Here is a 12,227-nt window from a genome sequence, read left to right as displayed (position 1 = left end):
CATTTTCGCTGTGGAATTAGTAAATAGAATTATTAAAACAAAGAAATATATATAATAAATTGTGAAAGCAAGGCTTTGATTCCTGGAAATCACAAAGATTTTGTGGGTTGGGGGCTTGCTCTTGGCTTCCACGCGTCACGCGTCCAATTAATTACAATTCTTATCGGGAATTACATATCGCTGTGTACGCAATAAGCGCTCTTTGCTTGTTCCTCGAACGGCACATCAACAATGTGTCCAATGTCTGATGTCCTGTCCGTGTCCCTGCCCTGTCTCTGCTCCTTTGGCCTGTCGAAAGGTCCTTGCTGTGTGTGTTGTGTTTGTCTTGGCTCATCAGGCTCGTCTTATCGGCACGGGGCAATCAGGCGCAGCATTGTTTTCGCCTTCATTTTGTACTCATTTATTTCCACACTCTTTTCACTTTTCTGCTTTACTGTTTCTGCAGTGGCCCTGCTTTTCCTTGTCCTGTCAAAAGGACTCTGTTTTGGAGGAGCCCAGTTATTTGCTCCGCCTCGTTTACTCTACTTTCGATTCGCTTTAATTGTTATTGTCCTTTTGTCTTGTTTCTCTTTTGTGAATCCTTGAATTGCTCCTTCTTTAAAAGTAGAAGAAGCTCCTCCTTTTGACCCATTCAGATTCATCTTCATCTTCGTCTCAAGCTCAAGCTCAAGCTCAAACCCAAGCTGTAGCCACTTGACTCAATACGCAATTAATGAGTGCAAGTGTTTAATTTCTTTTTAATGTGTTTATTTTTATGCATTTCCAAACATTTAGCTCCCCAGTTGGCAGTTTTCTAGGGGTGGGAGGAGCAAGGAAGAGGAGCAAGGAGGAGGAGGAGGGACCTACTACAGAAGAGGCGCATTCATTTGGCTATGCAAACTTTTCAACGCGCTTTCTGTTGGCTTTCAAGGGCCCCAGCAACAACGAGCGAATGAACGAACCAACGACAAGTGGCTTTTTAGCTACATCAAAATCAACACGCCTTCCTGCTACCGCTCCTCCTGCTCCCTGCTCCTCTTGCAACTGCCTTTTTCCAGCTACCCAGAGTGGCTTTTAGGTTGGGGAGTGTGCTCTCGGAATTATGCAACTATTTTGTGCAAACAAGCGCAGAACATAGAAATGGGTGGGGAGACAGTCAGGGGCTGGAGGAAGGCAAAAGGCAGCCACCAGGCGGCGCCTATCAGTAATCATCCATGGCAAGCGGAAGCGGCGCACAGCCACAGCAGCAATAGCAGCAGCGGGGTGCCAAAGGGCAGGAAACAGGTGTCTGTCTGTCTGTTTGACACGTCTGCATTCGATTACCTTGGCATCGACACATCGACATTTACTACATTGGTGGAGGCTGTGTCAGCGGAAGCGAGGGTCAGGTGCGACTCAGCCTCGAAAAGGGTGCTTGATGTAGGACGCGTTAGTTCGCATCGAGAGTAATGTGAATTAGAGTCGAGGATATAGGTGTGTTACATCTCTCGCTGATGATGATGAATCCCAATTAACTGAAACTAGCAACTAATGAGTAGAAGGTTTTAGTCGAGTGATGACTTACAGGAATAATTAGAATAAAATGCTGTATAATGCTGTCAGTGATCATAAAAACTAACTTGGAACAGTTTTCTAAATAGAATTTAAAGCAATTTTGGCTTAACTATAGATTATTGAAGATTGGATTTCCCCAAAAAGAATCAAAAAAAAAAAAAAAAAAAAAAATGTATTTATTAAAATTTATTATCGAAATTATCGTAATCGAAAAATAACACATTTAAAGTTATCGATATAATAAAACACATAATTTTTAAGCAATTTATCAAATTAATAAAATTGTGTTTTCGTACACTAAAATATCAATTTTTTTTCATCGATTGTTTGATATATCGATATATTCTCTCTCCTTTGTATACTCTATAATTAATAAAATCACTCAAGTATAAAGGTTCCTTAAAGGAACAACCCATTTGTGTGTCATAAAGTGTCCTTATTACGAGTGGTTCTCTTATCACAAAGAGGTCCTGCAATCACTGAACCAGAATTAAATGAGTCCACCAAGCAGAAATATGACTCAGGGACCAGGAGTAGGTAGTTTCCTTCCAAGGAAAGGCTAAAGCCACAATTAATCCGCAAAAATAATCGAAATATAGCTGGGAAAAGAAGTACTCTATATAATATATATAATAATAGCTGAGTTATGCTGGGGGTTAAGCGTTCCAAGAGCCACAGCCACAGCCACAGCCACAACCAGAGTCAGAGTCAGACTCTCGGAGTCGGAAATTAAATATAAATAAATAAGTGCGCCGAATAATAACACGAAAAAGCGCCGTTGAGTCTGTTCCTGGCACTGAGCAAATTGAAGTCTCACTCACAGATATCAACGCATAAATATTAAATGAGAGACTGAGAGCAAGGAAGAGTGGAAGGACGAGTGGGGGAAAGGACTCGAATTCGGTTTCTGTAGCCGTTGCCAGACCTCCGTCTGAGTGGCTTCATTCGCCTGAGCAGGAGTATATATCCATATATATCCCATGCTATATATATACGTATATATATTTATATATATACTGGCGTCGCATATCCTGGGCGCGCGCTTCCTCATTATTTTTGTGCAATCGCTGTAGGCGCTTTTGACTGCCTGCCTGCCTGCCTGGTTCCTGCTTTCTCCTCCTTCGTCTTCCATTGTGGCCTCCGCTTTATTCCCTTTGCTTTCTCTGCTTTGTTGTGTGCCCCACACACACACACCTACACACACATAATGTCCTGATCCTGAACGAAAAAAAAAGTGTTAAGATTTTACATTTTTATGCCTTGAGTTCACAATTTTAGCTGGCCCGCTTTTGTGGCTCTTGCCAGCCATTTGTGCAAATTGCCGCAGTGAAGGCAGCCAAGGAAGGGTAATATTGTTATATATACAATATATATTATATATTATATAGAAAGATGCTGATCTGGTGGTGATTCAATGATATCACCCAGGCATCTTCTCCCTGGTAAAACACTTCATTTGCATCCCAGTTGGTGGGTGACTGCATAAAAATGAAAGTTAAGCACTCATTAAGGCAAGGTTTGAATAAGTTATTCAGCAACAATACCCACATTATATAGAGGAAAAGGAGGGCGGGGGGGAGCTGGGAAAAGCTGCTGCATTAAATTTTCCATAAACAGGGGGCTTACATATAAGTCGGCAATCTGTCAGAAGAGATCTCGCTCTCTAAAACTAAGGAAACTAAAGAGGCAGCCTGTCAAGTCGAGGCTTAAAGCCTAAAGTCTACTTTCCTTGTGCTAAAAGTAATTCGATTTTACAAATATTTAAATATACATATATTTTTCTATATATTATACACTTTTCACGCCTTCATGCATTCGGATAACAGCTGAAATGCTAAAAAAAAAGCCAGGAAAAATAGAGAAAACAAGGAAAAACTATGGAAAACTAAAAAGAAACCAAGGGGAAAAAAAAGGGTAGAGGTAGCCCTTGTGCCATTTGTATTTGCAAATACTCACTCTCACCCTGAATGCTGACTTAATTTGTTGACTAAATGACATAATATACACAGGGGGGGCACAAACGGGGTAAATATCAAAAGGAGTCCTGGCCACCAGGGCGTATGCGTAATGCCAACTCCTACCCAAGCTTGGCGCCCTTATCCCGCTCATTTATCAAATACTGGTTCCCAGACATTTCTGCATTATAATTATATATATATGTACATATACTAATGGGGGTGAGTGTGATGTATGACCAGCAGTTCCATTTCCAGAGATGATATCGAAAGGAGCTGCTTGTTTGTCCAACTAATGCAAGTTTTCGATGGGTATTAAGGCTAATGAGTAATGGGTTTAGAAACTTAAATATTTGAAAATATAAACATTTTATTAGAAATTCCAGAAACCCTTAATTTAGATTTATATTTATTAAATTTTATAATAATAATTATTTTACTCTTTATTTTAGGTTTCCTCTCCTGGGACGTTTCCGATTGTCACGTCGACTTGGAAGAGGAGCTCAATACAATTACACAGCATGCGCCCGAGGGCGAGGAGGCTCGTCACGGTAAGTTTTTTTTTGAAAAACCAATTCTTAAGTCCTTAATCCTAGTTACTAAGACCCTTTTAAGTTGCCTGCCCATGTGAAGAAGCTCGTATTACTAATCGGAGATCATTGACTGTAGGGAAAAGGGGGGGAAAAACAATGGGCTTGGGGGGGTAAATTACAAAAGTTATCCTAACGAATTATTATGACAATTGTCCATAGACAACAACCACAGTCAGAAGGCAGCAGGCAGCAGGGAGAGAGGCCAGGATTGCCAGGATTGTTGGGATTGTGAGGATTGGATGAACAACAATTGAATGCACAAAGCCGAGAGAGCTCAACGCTTTGGCAGCTTTGTTGCTCAGATGCTTTTGTTGTCCTTGTTGTCTTGCTGTTTTTGGCTTTTGTGATAAATCCAAGCCCAAGAGCAGCACTTTCATGGCACCCGAATGCAGTGGCATCATCATCATCATCATCATCATCGACGGCAGCAGCAGCAGCAGCAGGCAGCAACAATGATCCGGCTGACGGGTCTGTTGTCTTTGCGGATTAGACTAAAACGCCGTTGAAACGCACTCAAGTGGCTGCCACTGCATCCCGGCATCCTGGCATACTGGCATCCTGGCATACTGGCTCCTGTCTCTGCTCCTGTTTGCTGTTTGTACACTTCGTTGACTCGCTCTGGAGATGATTGGGATTTAGCTGCTCTCCATCAGCCAACAGTCGCGTAAATTGCTTAAAATCTTGCACAGATTTTTCAAAATTTTTAAGCTTAAAGTTTCCTTTCCTTTTTCTTTGCCCCTTTGCATTTAATATTTATTTCTAAACGATGTGATGGGACCTCTCTCTCCCCCAATATAATGGCATAGTTTCAAGGCTGCTGTGGAAGGCCATAGACCGACCCCAACCCAGACCCAGTCAGAGCCAGACCCAGGCAGTGATAAGGCGCGTTCCTTGCCTCTCGTTTTGATGCCGATGCCGAGGCGTTGTCCTTGAAGGACATGCTAAGTGCAACACCTGCGCTCAATGCCCTCCATTCAGCCCATTGTCCGTACGTACGGCAAAAGTTGGCAACGCCAGCGGATTTTCCATTTTCCATTTGCATTCGCAATCGCATTTTGTTTGCCTCCGCCTACGCCACGCCCTTCTATGGACTCGAAACTACTCAAACTCAAACAAAATTCTCAAGTGGCGCGCCGCCACAGAAGCGGTGCCTGGTCTGGTCCCAGGCCCAATAATGATGTTGGAGAGGTGTCCTGCCTGCGGGGGGAAGGATGCGAAAGCGGCAGAGAGAAATCCTCGAGGCGCGATTGAGAGTGCACAGAATGCACTCGCCTCGCCGGGCACTTTGTGTGCTCCTCACGCGGAAAAAGATGTTGGGGTCCACCTTTTGCCAAGATGGACACCGAAAGCTGCTGCTCCAATTACGAATACTCCTTAACAAGCGCATAATTCATGTTTTGCGACTGCACCAGGCTTGTCCTCTCTCTCTACTCTGACAAAGTTATGTCTAAAGTTGGACCATTGACTTGACACTGACCATCGCCTTCGTCCTCATTGGCACCTGCTCGTCGTTGTCTCTCTAGTTGTCGCCTCTCTCCGAGTTTTTGATGCAGTTTACTTAAGTTTCCCTGTGGGAAAACAAAGTTTCACAAAACTTTGACAGCAACAGACCATCAAGAAAACGCTCCCAAGGGTCAAGGGTCCTGGAACTGAGTGTGATTGTTTTTGTATAGTCACAAGGTACTGGGCGAAGTAGCATTAGACTTTTTATTTCGTTTTTTTTTTCCCAAAAATTATCAAAAACTAATTTCATTCCGTTTTCTCTGGCCTGCCTAGTATTGCAATCGTTACTCGCTACTTTTAGATCCTTCTTAAGCCTGGCAATAGTTTCCATTGTTCTCGCTTCTCCATTTTCTCTCGCTCTCTCGCTACTTTATTCAGTTCACTTGCAATCGATACGTGTTATTTTCGAATCCTTCCCTCTTGGCACTCGACCCTCGGCACAACTCTTTCGAGTCGCCTCAACCGCTCTCGGGATTATCGAGGGACTTAGACACATTCTTATCGTGCCTAAGCCAAATCCCACACAAGCAATGAATAGATGTCTAGATGGCTGATGATGTGGGGGCGTGGCACGTGGCAACTAGGCACAATGGGCCGTATCACGACCCCAGCACACATAACCTCAAAAGCCATGCCAAGTTCTTGAGATAAAACGTATGCAAAATTGATAGAAAGATAGAGTCCGTGCGGCCCACACACACACACACACACAAAGACATACACAGATAGACAGATATACAGATATAAAGTTACTCAGCGTTTTATGTAGAGCAAGAAGGACAGCAAGTGAGTGGGTGGCGTCAGGTCTACAAGGCCGCCCTGCGTGTGCGTGTGTGTGCCAGTGTTCATGCATAATTCAACTGGCGAGCAAGAGAGAAAGAGAGAGAGAGACGGAGGCAAAAGACAGACAAAAGTTGGGCAAATATCGAAGGCAGACACGGACATAATTTGCATATGGGAGGAACAGGACAAACAGTATGGGAGGCATCGTGGAAGTGGTCCAGCGATAAGCGACTAAACTGTGTTTCGTGTCGCAACATGTGACAGGACATCAATTAATATCAGCGAGAAATAGCGAGAGAGAGAGAGCGGGAGAGAGCGAGCAAAGAACAGCTGACGTCTGTCATTTGCGGAGACTCTTGACGGCGGCATCCTTTTAATTATTATGCCAGAACGAGGAGGAGAAGGTGAACGAGGATGAGGAGATGATTGAGAACATACCGCGCGCACTGACATGTTACAACATGTTATTGGCTTTGTTCAACAGAAGCACCGGTCCCACGATTTCCTTTCGTTTTACGTAACAAGAAGCCGGGCCTTCCACTGATTAATGATGCCGCTGCTGCTACCTACGACGGTGGTCCAAGGTTTTTCGAATGCAGCTGAAACCGCTAATTAAACTATCATCATCATGGTAATACCCAGGAGGGATTAGTGCCTCAGCTGCCTGTCCAGGATAAGCCCAGCCAATTAAGACCCATCATCATCATCATGGCAGGGAATTGTTAATGGAATAAGGGATCAGGCTGCCAAGCTATGATGTGTCCAAATTTATAGCCACCTGAATATGCACAGAGTTAAAGTACATAATACATTAGCCTGGGGCATAGCCAGTGTCCATCTTTGTGTGGATTGTGCAGGAGTGTAAAATAGGTTACATTATTAATGTGGTTTTGGGTGGGAAAAAGTGTATAGTAGTCCTTGTCTTTCATTCATTCATTCGAAAGGGTGAACCTAGACATCGTCAAACAGTCTTCGGGGTGGTGAACTCCTCATCCCCCGGTCGTTTTCTCCCTTCAGTCCATTGTTAGGATTCCGGAAACCCACCTGTACCTGGATGCTCTCACCAAACCGTTCGTCAGTGATCTCCTCCGACAGAAATCTGGGCAAGACCAAGGCTGGCGAAGAAGCCACAGCCGCATAGTCCAAGCTAGGGTCGCCAGTGACAAGCAGTCCATCTGTGGGAGAGCAAAGGGCACCAGGTTTTTCTCCTCCTGCTCCTTCTCCCAACATCATCTCCCATCGATTGAATTTCCTCCTACTGGCCATTGCCAGCTCCGCACGCTGCAGCCTTCGCTTTTCACGCGCCATCAGTGCTATTCCCTCTTGCACCAGTTCCGTGGTAATCCTTTCGTTCTGCAGAAACTGTTCAAACCCCAGAGCATTCAGGGCATTCAGGAACCGGCTCCCCAAACTAAACCACGTGGCCAGGCAAATGACCAGCATAGACATTGGAAAATAAATATTAAAACCATTCGCTATGATGCCGATGACATCCATGTGACCCATTATCCGGGTGTACGCAGTCTCCTTGATGCGTTCGGGAATAATGTGCGTGTCCATGTGGATGAGGCCCAGGAAATTGAGGCACATGGGCGGGGTCAAGCGGCAAAGCAACATGCCGCTAAAGATCAAGCTCAGCTCGTTGGTCTGGTGATGCGGCGCCAGATAGTATTGGTTCAGGAAACGGATCCTCAGGATGGTGGAGTAGGTGCAGTAGAAGAAATAGCATAGGATTGTGGTCGAGAAGAGCTCAATGGTGAAGAAGTTGTAGCTGTCCTTGGCCACATAAATCGCATTGGCAAATATGGAGAGCACGGGACGGCGACAGAAGAAGGTCAGCTCGCTCCACACCACCATAACGGACATGGTGGCGGTGAGAAAGGACATCATCCGGAGGAATGGCATTTTCAGCCGGCACTCCCAGTACCACTGCACCTTAGAGCTATGGCACATACCCACCAGCTGCGTTCGCTGCTGCGGGAACTCGGCCTTGAAGCTTCTCTCCGAGGAATACATATTCCTGTTCACATCCTCCAGATGCAGCACCGCCTGCACCTGCACACTCCACAAAGCCTCGGCACGCTGGAGGGTCTGCAAGGCTTTGATTACCTGAGCATGGATGCGAACCAGAGACTTTTCAGAGGGCAAAATAGTGCTCCTGGTGGAGCAGTCTCCGGTGCGGGAAAAGTTGTGTCTGGCCTTCTCCTGCAGCTCGACGGGTATCTTGCGCTGAATGGCCTCCAGGCTGGGTCGCAGAAGCTCGTCATTGATGGCAATCTCCTGGCTCAAGCCCTGCACCAACTCCAGAATGTAGTCCACCTGCTCCTCGGCATCTGACTTCTCAGCATACAGCTTGGCCGCCTTGAAATAAGCATATTGCAGGGCAAATCCCGGCTTGGAATTGTTCCACAGCGAACGGGGCACATCAACCAGAGCATAACCCAACAGCAGGATGTGCAGGAATAGGCCCCAGGTATTAGAGGTGGAGGCAGCGATGGCCTTTAGTTTCTCCCAGTCCATTTCCTCGCCCTTCACAGCAATGTAGCCACGAAGTAATCCGCAGATGGACAAAAATGATCCATAAGGAATCCCATTCTCGATTAGCGCCGACTTGAGCTTTCCCGTGACCGTGAAATCGCCCGCCTTTAGGTAGGACTTCATCAGTGGCATGATCAGCCAGGTGAGGAGCTGCGAGTTCCAATAGATGATGCGCCACAGATTGGGAAAGACATGGTCGGAGACCATGCCCCAAGGTGCCTGGCATTCGCTGACATTGCTGCCATTGCCAAAGTCAACGATGCTGGATCGATGCTCCTCCAAGCACTGGCGATGCAGGGTCGATGTCACATCCAACGGAATGCTAAAGGCAATTAGGAAGGAGAAACACCAGGCAGTTAGCACGGAAAGGGTGACCACCAAGTGCTGTTCCGGTATGTTGCCATAGCGATAAAGCGAGAGGCTGGCCAGGCATAGGGCGGTGACAATGGCAAAGTTTAGGAGGAATGCCATGGCTTTGAAGTAACCTAACCCTTGATTTAATTGGTAATTATTAAAAATGATTTTTAAAAATAGGGAATAACAGAAAAGATGGATATATCAAAGCCTTATATTAAAGAAAACTAAGTGAAACAAGCTTAGTGACTTGGATATACTCTTTCTTTGAGAAATAGTCCTTGTATCAACCATTCTTGCACTTTATCAAGCTCTAATATCCCTCCAAAACTGAGGATAAACCCTGAAGTTCCTTGAATAAAATCAACATATTATTGTTGCTTCCTCTGAAAAAGGTTCTTTAAAAAAAAGTTACTGACTCAATCATTTGGTCATCATTTCTCCGGAGCTGTCGCTGCCTCATTATTCCCTTTAGAAGACTAACTTGCTCCTTCCTTCCTCTATTTACTCTCTCTCATTCTCCTCCTTGAGGTCATTCCAAACTTTTTTTTTTTTTTTGGTCCGCGTTGGCTTGACAGCTAACTTTTTGCTGGGGAGACTAGGGAGGGAGGCTGGTCAAGAGCTGAACTGTAATTACTCTGCAGTCAAAAAACAAAAAACAAAATACAAAAAAACGAAATCATAAAACACAAAAAGTTTCCGGCTGTGGCTCCTGCTGTTATGTAGATTTTTTTCCCATTTCCCATTTCCCTTTATACTTTTTTTTTATACTTTTGTTTTTTCAAAATAGAACAAAAAGTTGGCAACGCCTGGTGCAGTTATTAACGGTTAATCTGGCGCCATGTTGCCACTTTATGCTGGCCACAACCGAGGTGCAGACAGCTTGGAGTGCCCCTGGGCAGGATCATAGAATCCTCTGAGTGTCTAGGATTAGAGTCTGGCTAAAGTCTGGCTTTGGTCTGGGTTTCCATTAATCCTGAGGTGCAAAAATAGGAAGCAAGTCCTGAGTTTTACTCTTTAATTTTGGTGCAATAGGTTTTTTTTTTATTGGTTTTTAATGAAAAGTTTTCATTTTCTGGCCAAGAATGTCCAACCAAGAACCCATTTTATTGGGGAATTTTATTAGCAAACTGCAGCCAGAGGCCGCATTCCATTTCATGTTAACTTGGTGGCCAACAAGATGGTAATGTTGTCTCAGCCCACAGCAGTTTTTTGGTCTTCTAACCACTCATAAAGCTGCTTTTCCTACCGCTCCTCTTACAGCTCCTCCTGCTACTCCTCCTGCTGCTCCTCCAACTGCTCCTCCTGCTGCTCTTCCTACTGCTGCTCCTTCTCCCCCTTTTCCTTCTCCTCCCCCTTCTCCCACTCCTCCCCAACCTTTTTCCCAGGACACACACTTGGATCCTTGCTTATAAACTATATTTTCTTATGGGAGACTCCATGAAAGTGACACAACACACAAGACAGCACAACCCAAATTCACAAATATTGCGTATACGCACGGTTTGCCAGGTTGGAAGATTGGGCCGAAAGAGGCAGCGCGGTTTGGGATTCGCATATATACATATATATATGTCACTGCGTTTCATGTGCGTGTTCCAAGCTCGCTACGATAAATATAAGCCGGCAGAGGAGGTCGCCTGCCAGAGAGAGAGAGAGAGAAGGATAGAGAGATTATCATTTATAAAAAGCACAAGGGATACACACACCACCACACCGCGGGATCGGGCTCTGGGACGCGACAGCTGGACGAAGCCATAGCAGCCCCACCTTGGTGGGTCCCCTCTCTCATCACACTCTCTCTCCCCCCTCCCCCCTTGTATTGCCTTGTATTTTTTTTACGCGTACGTGAGCACATTTGACCGTTGGCCCCCAAGTGGGTGTAGATGATGGGGAGTGGGGTTTGGGGGGAATGCATTTGACAAGGCAAGACTTTAGCTTGTTGTTGGTTTTTTGTCAACGACTATTTAGTGCGGAAAATGCGTAAATTATTTAGGTTCGTACATACGCATAACCATAAAACCATTGCCAGAAAAAAAAAACACAAAAACAAGAAAGGAAGCGCATGCCGAAGTTTGCATACCCTTCCAATTGTTTGTTTATCAGCTATATGATATAGTCCATTGATCCGTCGCCTTCAGAAGAGTTAGAAAACTATATGCAAAGTTTTATGCAGATAACTTTTAAAAAGAGAAAGTAGTTTGGTTAGAAACTGACAGACAGACTTGTCTAGATAGACTAGGCTGTTGATGTCAAACAAAAATATACTTTATAGAGTTGGGAAATGTCTTTTTCATTGCGTGACAAACTTCTACCTAAAATTATAATACCTCCTGCAAGGGTATCAAAAAGGCAACCGAAAAAGGCCACATCATCTGCAGCATCATCCTCCCTCATAATCATCATCACCATCATCATGGATACCGTTTGGGGGTGGCCATCAAGGTCGCTGGCAAGGTCGCAGCACCTCGTACCGACGCTTAATTAAAGCATTAAAATTAAAGATTCATTAAATGATTTCCCCAAGCCCAGGCAGAGGGTATATATAGGGTATATATAGGGGTTGTGTGGTGACAATAACGCTTGACAATCGAAATCCACTTGAGGCGGGCTGCACCACCGTGTGCGTGCTCGAGTCCAAGTCCGTGCCTTGTAACGAGGTCAGGCAGAAGTTCGCAATTATCCCTTACTCCAGGTATCTGGTCTCCTTTCTCTTTATTTTTCCCCTCTCACCGGACACCTGCAGGCGAACGACTCATACAGTATGCCAGCGAGAATCTGGTCACGGAGGTGCTCATCCATCCCCAGTACAATACGCTGATCCAGTGCATGCGCAACCTGCTTAGCAGCTTCACCCGGCACCGGCACATCATCCATGCCGGCTATACGTTCAGTGGCAATGGTTCCTGGATACTTCAGGTGAGTGGGGAAACCTTTTAGATGGAGGAAACCACCCCTGATGATTCCA

At 45.1% G+C, this 12,227-nt stretch overlaps 2 protein-coding genes across 6 annotated transcripts in view; one reads left to right on the top strand and one right to left on the bottom strand.

Moving 5' to 3' along the window:
- futsch overlaps positions 1-12,227 on the top strand; it is a 70,068-nt gene that overhangs the window by 42,004 nt on the left and 15,837 nt on the right. For all 5 annotated transcript variants that reach the window (XM_070288672.1, XM_070288671.1, XM_070288674.1 and 2 more), the window contains 2 exons: positions 3,941-4,039; positions 12,006-12,178. In XM_070288672.1, the coding sequence (XP_070144773.1) occupies positions 3,941-4,039; positions 12,006-12,178 (272 nt within the window). The remainder of the gene's footprint in view (positions 1-3,940; positions 4,040-12,005; positions 12,179-12,227) is intronic.
- LOC108076061 (LMBR1 domain-containing protein 2 homolog) lies at positions 7,112-9,473 on the bottom strand. Its single transcript, XM_017168753.3, has one exon. The coding sequence runs from the start codon at positions 9,374-9,376 to the stop codon at positions 7,319-7,321; it is 2,058 nt and encodes a 685-aa protein (XP_017024242.1). The 5' UTR covers positions 9,377-9,473; the 3' UTR covers positions 7,112-7,318.

The sequence above is a fragment of the Drosophila kikkawai genome, chromosome X (genome assembly GCF_030179895.1).
Source record: "Drosophila kikkawai strain 14028-0561.14 chromosome X, DkikHiC1v2, whole genome shotgun sequence".
Lineage (NCBI taxonomy): Eukaryota > Metazoa > Arthropoda > Insecta > Diptera > Drosophilidae > Drosophila > Drosophila kikkawai.
This window is presented reverse-complemented; position numbering and strand designations above follow the sequence as displayed.